Source organism: Mandrillus leucophaeus, unplaced genomic scaffold (assembly GCF_000951045.1).
Source record: "Mandrillus leucophaeus isolate KB7577 unplaced genomic scaffold, Mleu.le_1.0 Scaffold125, whole genome shotgun sequence".
NCBI lineage: Eukaryota > Metazoa > Chordata > Mammalia > Primates > Cercopithecidae > Mandrillus > Mandrillus leucophaeus.
This window is the reverse complement of record NW_012100876.1, coordinates 1,377,932-1,386,642: the sequence shown is the minus strand read 5'-3', so window position 1 is coordinate 1,386,642 and position 8,711 is coordinate 1,377,932. Positions and strand designations below refer to the sequence as shown.

The 8,711-nt window shown below is 51.2% G+C and overlaps 1 protein-coding gene across 1 annotated transcript in view; it reads left to right on the top strand.

The window, feature by feature from the left end:
• The first annotated feature begins 299 nt into the window (after positions 1 to 299).
• Positions 300 to 8,711, top strand: part of CPNE2 (copine II) — a 66,290-nt gene continuing 57,878 nt past the window's right edge. Inside the window, exon 1 of the mRNA XM_011971858.1 lies at positions 300 to 441. Within this exon, the coding sequence (XP_011827248.1) occupies positions 399 to 441 (43 nt within the window). The 5' untranslated portion in view covers positions 300 to 398. The remainder of the gene's footprint in view (positions 442 to 8,711) is intronic.

The following is an 8,711-nucleotide window of genomic DNA, read 5'->3' as shown; positions in this document are numbered from 1 at the left end:
GCCCCATATGTACTGGGGGAAGGGACAAGTGGTCTGAGAGAATGATCTGAGCCGCCCTTTGTTTTGTCTACCTTAGTTTTTTGCTCCCTTAGGGGTGTATGCTGTCTTCAAAGGGTGGGGGGCTTTTTCTGCCCCTTGGGCATCCACAGCTTCAGGGACTGCAGGGAGCCCGTGCTTTTCAGGAAACAGACGGTGTGGTGTGCGCAGATTGTAATCCCTGGCAGCTGCAGCCTGCCTGTGGCCAGCACTGATGAGGAGGCCTGGGAGACCTGGGTCTGAACCCCACCTGTGACCAACAGGGAGCTTGGCCCAGACCGTTTGCCCCTGTGGCCCTCCGGGTCATCATCTGTGAAATGGGCTAATGTTCCAGGGCCTGCCTCCTGGAGAATGGACACAGCATGAAGGTGCGGTTTTATGGCATTCCCCCTGGCGTATGTCCCGGTGAGCTCCAGGACCGCCCCAGCCAACTGGATTGGAAGGGGTCACCCAGGCAGGTTTCTCCATGGAAAGAACCAGGGACAAAGGATGTGGATGCTTGGGTTCTTCTCGTGGCTGTCACTTCCTGTCTGAGTGCCTTGTCACCCCTTGGACTTGGGGGTTTGTGTCTGTAAAATGAGGCAAATTGTGACATGATCCAGCTTACAGTCGGGCAGCTGGGAGGCTGGAAGTGGGGAACGGGGAGCAGACGTTCTGCAAGTAGGGAGCACTTCATGACTGGCAAGTGTGGTGTCTCTGGTGGTGTTCCAACGGACACTCCCTCCCCTGGGATGTCAGGAGAATGAAAAACTGGGGCATAAGGGGAAGAAGATGGCTGAGAATGGAACCTCGGTTTCTATATCTGTAAAACAGTAAGTACTGGACCCCATCCGGTCCTCCTCCCAGTCCTCAGTTTCTGTATCTGTACACTTTTATATTTTTTTCAGGTAACTGTGTATTTCTGCAAAGGTAGGATTAAATTAGATTGCAAGGACTCGGGTGCCAGCACTTACTGGTACATGGTAAGTGCCTGGTTAACTGTCATTGTCATTATCCATGGGAATATTAAGAAGCCTGATGTGGGTGACTGCATCCAGGATTCTTTGTGGGATTGTCTCAGGCCAACTTGCTCCTCCCCCTCCCATCAGGACTTCTGGGCTGTTCTAGGGTCAGGGGGCTGGGGTGAAAGAAGACCAGGAGAGGTGGTAGTTCTCATCCAGGTGTCCCCATTTCCCCACATCTGACTGGCTTCACAGGGCTCTAAGGAGTGAACAGAAAACAAAAGAGCATTCTCTAGTAATTTTCTCCCTCCTGTCAGAGCAGGAGGCATCATCGCCAGGTACGGTCCCCAATCTGAGAAGCCCTCAGCTCAGGGTCAGGGTGCCCCCAGCCTGATGGAGGTCTCTGTCCCTCTCCCCTCCCCTGACCCTTACACATAGACGGCACTGGGGCTACTGAATCAGGAGCAAAACATCTCAAGGACCCAGCTCCTTCCCCCTTGCAGAATATGGCCTCAGAGAGGGAGGAACCCTGCAGGACACAGTGGTGTGGGCTCTGTGGGAGCCGGGACGCCAGGTCACCCTGTGATCTTGGCAGGCAGCAGCTAGAAAAGTCCACAATCACATGTCTCCCCACCTCCCTGTCCAGAAGGGAGGACGTGGGGGTCCCACCATACCTGAGGACTGAGCCCAGGTTAGAGGCGCCTCCTGGCTCACATCCTATTGTCTTCTGCCCTCATTGGGCCACCGGACCTCAGCTGTCGCTCCCATGGCAGTCAAGAAGACTGCTATTCCACATCCTGGGACATTTCTTTCTTCCTTTTTTTTTTTTTTTTTTTTGAGACAGGATCTTGCTCTGTCACACAGGCTGGAGTGCACTGGCACAATCTCAGCTCACTGTAACTTCCACCTCCCAGGTTCAAGCGATTCTCATGCTTTAGCCTCCCAAGCAACTGGGATCACAGGCGTGTACCCAGCTAATTTTTGTATTTCTAGTAGAGACAGGGTTTTGCTATGTTGGTTAGGCTGGTCGTGAACTCCTGGCCTTAGGTGATCCACCCACCTCGGTTTCCCAAAGTGCTGGGATTAGAGGCCTGAGCCACTGTGCTCGACCATGTAACATTTCTTTACTTGTCCTGGCCACACCTGCTCTGAGGTCTGCAATGAGACTGACCGTAATGAGACTGTGTCACCATCCCTCCTCACTGCTGCATCTCCTGGTTGTATTTTTCTTGGGGCATTTGCCACTCTTTAAAATCATCTTCTTTACTCATTGGTGCACCAGCTTATCCGCCTCCCTCCCCAAAGGGTGTCAGATCCACAAAAAGGCAAGAGCAAACAGTGTCCATCTTGTTTAGGGCGGTGTCCCTGCACTTAGAACAGTGCCTGGCACATTGTAGGTGCTCGGTAAATCCTTGTGTGAGGAATGACTGCACCTGCCCCTCCTTGCAGCCTCCTGTTAAATGAGTCTGTGATGTTGAGTGATGGATCCTGGGAGAATTATGAGCTTGCCCTCTTGAGTCTCTGGAGGGATCCCTGTCTCACCGTGCTGAGTGCTGGAAGGAGCATGGCCTTGCTGACAGCTAGATTTCAAACTTGTAGCCTACAGAACTGTGAGAGAATCTAAGCCATTCAGTGTGTGGTGCTCAACTAATCCATGGCCAACCAGAGTTTGAAACCCGGTAGCTCAGCTCCCAGCATTCACTGTGCTCTTACAATACACTTTTCTCAGGTTGGGCCACCAGGGGCATATCTCTGAAAGGCTGATGGGAGGGCCAGGTGTGGTGGCTCACACCTGTAATCCCAGCACTTTAGGAGGCGGAGATAGGCAGACCACTTGAGCCCAGGAGTTCAAGACCAGCCTGGGCAACATAGTGAAAACCCATCTTTACAAAAATAAAAAAATAAACAAAATTAGCTGGGTGTGGTGGTGCGTGCCTGTAGTCCCAGCTACTTGGGAGGCTGAGGTGGGAGGATTGCTTGAGCCCAGGAGGTCAAGGCTGCAGTGAGCCATGATTGTGCCACTGTACTCCAACCTGGGTGAAACAATGAGACCCCGTCTCAAAAAAAAAAAAAAAAAAAAAAAAAAGACTGTTGGGGTCCAACCAGAGGAGAGAGGGATTGAAGGAGTTGTCTGCTAGGAGCTGGGCATACTCCCTCTGTGTTTTGGAGAGGGGACAGCCAGGGCACATCAGGCAGGCCAGATAGCCTCAGCTCCTGACAAGACACAAAAGCCTGCAGGGATACAGTTGAGTTGCAGGGAGAATGGGCTCCTGAACCACACTAGGAATGTCCCCACCGCAGGGCCTTTGCACATGCTGGGAAATAGGTAGAGGAAACAGCACATGCAAAGGCCCTGTGGTGGGGACATGCCTAGCGTGGTTCAGGAGCCCATTCATTCATTCATTCAGAAATATTCACTGAGTACCTGCTGGGCACCAGCTATGGCTGGGATACAGCCATGAACAAGAGAGACCAATGCCTTGCTCTCCTGGAGCTTCTGATCTATTAACATCCCAGCACAAATGCGGCCTCCTCCGCACTGCCCCATCACAATCACTTCACCCTGCTTTATTCTCTTTGGGACATTTTCCACTATCTGAGAGTTCCTGCCCTTGCCATTTGCTCACCTCTCTGTCCCCCCAACTCCATCCTGAACGCCTATGCCCAGAGCCTGAGTGTGTCTTGATCATGGTTGCCCCCACCCAGCATGCAGCAAAGTCCCTGACCCAGAGGAACTGCTTAAGAAACATCTGTTGAACGACCAAATGGATGACTGCATGGTGAGGGAAGCCCTCCTGGAAGGTAGAGGCCCAAAGTCACAGGTGAAAGAGGGATTACATCTGTGCACAACCCTCTTCCGTTTACGAGCTTTTCACTACTGCCTTAAGAACATCATGAAGAAAGTAGTGAGGACAGCTCTAGTTAGCAGCAGCTCCATTTCCTGTATGAAGAAACTGAGGCTAGAGAGGTTAGGACACATGGCCCGGGTCGCATAGGGAATGGGTGACTTTCTCCAGCACACCTCAGTCTCTTGGGTGGACAGGCAATGGCAGCAGGTGATGTCCCACCCAGGGGACCTCACCTCCTCCACCTTCCCAACCCCCAGTCTTTCAGTCCTAGGCAAATCCACTTTCTCTTAGACACACAACTTTCCCCATTCCCTCCTCCATGGGAGTCCCCTGCCCTCTGAGTCTGGCCAGACCCACTCCCAAGGTCCCCTAAGTACTCAGTCCATGCCCCTCCCCGCATGGAGCTTCCTGGGAGGCCGGAGGGGAAGGAGCTGAGACCCAGGAGGGAGGAGTGGCAGGAGAGGACAGAACCCAGTTCCTGCACTCATGGGGAGTACAGTGGAGGCTGCCTCTCAGCCTGCTAGGTCAGCCCCTCTATAAGTGACACAAACCTTGCAGTGCAGGCTGAGCTGAACCTGAGGCCTGGGAGAGTGGGAGGGTCCCAAGGGAAGCCCCCTCCCCTAAGAGCCAGAGCTTAGTGATTAAGCGGGCGCTACAGAGAATGACCTTCCTCTGAATGTGGTCTGGTGGAAGCTGGGGGTCCCTAGGGGGACCTCAGGGCCAACCCCTGCTGCAGCCTCCTCTCGGTGCTGTCTGCATCTATATTTATCCCCGTAATGGCCTGGCTGCCTGTCGGAGTGTGGTGTCTTTGGAGCGCAGCAGCCGGTGCCATAGCCGCGGTGGAGAAGTGATTTGTGTCAAGGTGCCGCCCCCACCTGGTCGGGAGTGCCAGCCTGCTCCCCGGGGGCTGCCTGTCGCCTGGCAGGAGCTGCTGCAGCAATGGGCATGCGGCAAGGGCTCCAGAGAATAAGGCCTGTGGCTGGACCCTGCCCACCAGAACCAGGATGCAGGATGTTGGGGCGGCCAGACTGTGGCCAGGGTTCCTGTGTGGCTGGAAAGTGGGGCCAGATAAATGCTAAAGTTTTTTAGCTCTGAATCTCAAAGAACTTGTGACTCTGAAATCCTAGAATTCCCAAATTCTGGAATTCTGTGAACCTGTAGTCCCGGTCCTCTACAATTCCAAGATGTCATGGTTCCTCTTCCTCTCACCTTTTCACTCTTCCTCACTTTCTTTTTTTTATTATTTTTTATTTATTTATTTATTTATTTATTTATTTATTTATTTATTTATTTATTTATTTGAGACGGCGTCTTGCTCTGTCGCCCAGTCTGGAGTGTGGTGGCGCAATCTCAGCTCACTGAAAAATCTATCTCCCGGGTTCATGCCATTCTCCTGCTTCAGCCTCCCGAGTAGCTGGGACTACAGGTGACTGCCACCACGCCCAGCTAATTTTTTTTTTTTTTTTTGTATTTTTAGTAGAGGTGGGGTTTCACAGTGTTAGCCAAGATGGTCTCGATCTCCTGACCTCATGATCTGCCCGCCTCAGCCCCTCAAAGTGCTGGGATTACAGGCATGAGCCACGGTACCCGCCCATTCTTCCTCACTTTCAACAAACTTGTGTCGAGCTTCCATTCTGTGCCTCTGGGTGCTGGGAACAATGAGATGAAAATAGGGTTTGGTTCCATCTTTCAGCTCCAGTGAGGGCGATGCTTCTAAGTCAATGGTTACAGTATACTGGTATTGTAAGTGATTCCCTCTCAAGGAGCAGGGAATCTGGAAGGGCTTTGTAGAGGAGTCCCTGGATTGTTGGTTTTTTGTTTTTTTTTTTTAACCATATTGAAGTGTAACAAACGAAATAGAGCAGACATTCTACATGGACCAGTCAATGACTGTTCACAAACCGACCCATCTGGGTCACCAGAACCCAGATCAGAAACAGACACGATCAGCACCAAAGCCCCCGGTGTCCCCTTCTGGTCAGTAACACCTGTCCACCTGTCCTGCCGCTATCCTGACTTCCAGCAGCGTAGGTTTGTTTTGTCCATGTTTAAGGTCACCTAAGTGAATTCATATAGGATGACATACTCCTTTCTGTCTGGCCCCCTTCACACAGCACGTGTGAGACCCATCCATGTTATTGCTACCCGTGTTCTTCCTTCAAGCAGGCTGTGTGTGGTCCGCTGTGGGTTCATTTACCAGTTATGTCTCCCTTCTTCCAATGATGGGGGTTTGGGTGGGGCGTTCCAATTGGGATTATTCGGATTAGCACTGCCATGAACATTCCTGTGTCTATCTTCGGGTGAACATATGTGAGTGTTTTTATTGGGCACTAATGTTTCTCCTAAGTGGTTGCACCAATTTCCACTCCCTCTGGCAACCTGTGAGCGTTCTGCTCGCTCCGCATTATTGCCAACACGTGGTATTGTCAGCTTTTTAAAATTTTGGCCGTCCTGGGAGTGAGGGTGGGTGCATAGTGCATGTTTTTTAAAGACGGAGTTTCACTCTGTCGCCCTGGCTGGAGCGCAGTGGTGCAATCTTGGCTCACTGCAACCTCCACACCCCACCCCCATTCAAGTGATTCTCCTGCCTTAGCCCTGGGATTACAGGCACCAGCCGCCACTATGCCCAGTTAATTTTTGATTTTTTTTTTTTTTTTTTTTGAGATGGAGTCTTGCTCTGTCGCCAGGCTGGAGTGCAGTGGCATGATCTCAGCTCACTGCAACCTCTGCCTCCTGGGTTCAAGTGATTCTCCTGCCTCAGCCTCCCGAATAACTGGGACTACAGGCGCTCGCCCAGCTAATTTTGGTATTTTTAGTAGAGACGGGGTTTCACCATGTTAGCCAGGATGGTCTCGATCTCTCGACCTTGTGATCTGCCTGCCTTGGCCTCCCAAAGTGCTGGGATTGCAGGCGTGAGCCACCACACCCTGCCTAGTTTTTGTGTTTTCAGTGGGGACAGGGTTTCACCATGTTGGCCGGGCTGGTCTCGAACTCCTGACCTCAAGTGATCGGCCCACCTCAGCGTCTGAAAGTGCTGGGATTACAGGCGTGAGTCACCGTGCCCGGCTGCATTTGGTTTTACTGAGCTGAGTTTGAAGAAAGAAATCGCTAAGTGAAGAAGGGGGAAGGGCATTCCAGGCAGATGGAACAGCATATGCAGAGTTAGGGAGGCATGAAAAATACTTGCTGCAACTCTGTGTGGCAAACAGCAGAGCTAGAGCCAAAGGTGTGAGGGAGAGGACTTTGAGAGCCTCATCAGGGAACCTGGATGTTGTCCCGAGAACAGCCGGGAGCCATGGAGAGGTTTTTCTCATTTTGAGTCAGTACCTGCAGTGTGTCAAGCATTTTGTAATTTCCACGTGTTGGATGAAAAAACTAAACTGAGACGCAGAAAGACCAACGACTTGTCCAGGGTCACATTAGTGGAGGCCCAATAGCGAGAGTGGTATTGGGCTAGGAGCCAGAGGACCAGAACCTTGTGGGTAAGGGATTCAACCTCCAAGCCTCAGTTTACTCACCTGGAGAATGAGAGTGCTGATGATAACACCCCATTTGGGGATGTTGTGAAGCTGCAGAATTTCAAGGACCCGGGGCAGGCATTATTATTCTCATTTTATTATGGTTATCTCTCCATCAGCATGGCCACACCCACCTTCACCTTTCTCTTGCAGCTGACAGGGTGGGGGTGGGCTCTCTGAGCTCCCACACTTAAGAAGGGCTAGCCCAGAGCTCCTGCCCTAACACCCTGTTTTCCTGCCCCATGACAGATCTCCTAGGAACTAAAGATTGCTATGATGGTTAATTTTATGTGTCAACTTGGCAAGGCTTTGGTGACCAGTTGTTTGGTCAAATAAAGGTATTTTTAGGTGCAATTAACATTAAATCGGTAGATTTTTGAGTCCTGCAGCTTACCCTCCATTATGTGTGGCCCTCATCCAATTGATCAAAGGCCTTCAGGGCAAAGACTAAGGTTTCTCCAAAGACTGAATTCAGCCCCAAAACTGCAACATAGAAACCCTGCCTGGGTTTCCAGCCTTCTGGCTTGCCCTACAGATCTTTGACTTTCCAGCCCCCACAATCGCATGAGCTAATTCTTTAAAATCCATTTCTCTTTCTGCATAGATAGATATCCAATTGGTTCTGTTTCTCCAGAAAACCTTGACTAATAAGGTTGTCATTTGTCTTCCTGGATCTTCTCATCTGGGAAATGGGACGAAGGAGGCAATTTAGACCTGGATTCATTCAAGATGTGTTCCAATCCCCCAGAAGTTCCGTAAATTTAGCAGCCATCAGGGCCCATAGGGAATGGGTGTATGGTTAGCTAAGGGTTCTGGTTAACAGAGCATTCCCATCCAGACTAGAGGTTGCAAACTCAGGGGTCTACAGAGACCTGGCTGGGAGCTCAGTGTGTGAAGCCAGCAGGGCTTATATGGAGACCAAGTGTGACACCTGCCTCATTATGCTAAATCCAGCTATGCTAGAGCCATCCCTGGGGTGTGGTCAGTCATGGGGTGGCCGCATTGCATCTTCTGATCTGTGGCCTCGTGCCTCAAAGTGTGGTTCCAGGGGGAGCAGCCCTAGCATCACCTGTAGCTTGTTAGAAACACAGAATTTTAGGCCCCTCCCCAGACCTGCTGAATGACAATCTGTATTTGAACAAGATGCCCCATGTACTCAGCTAACCTGTGATTTGTGTGTACTTAGCCCACATCAGAACCACCAGGAGAGCGTGTTAAAACACAGGCCTACGGGCCGCTCTAGGCCTTCTGCTAGAGCAGGTCTGGGTGGGCCCAGGATGCTACATTTCTTTTCTTTCTTTCTTTTTTTTTTTTTTTTTTTTTTTGAGACAGAGTCTCGCTCTGTTGCCATCCTGGAGTGCAGTGGC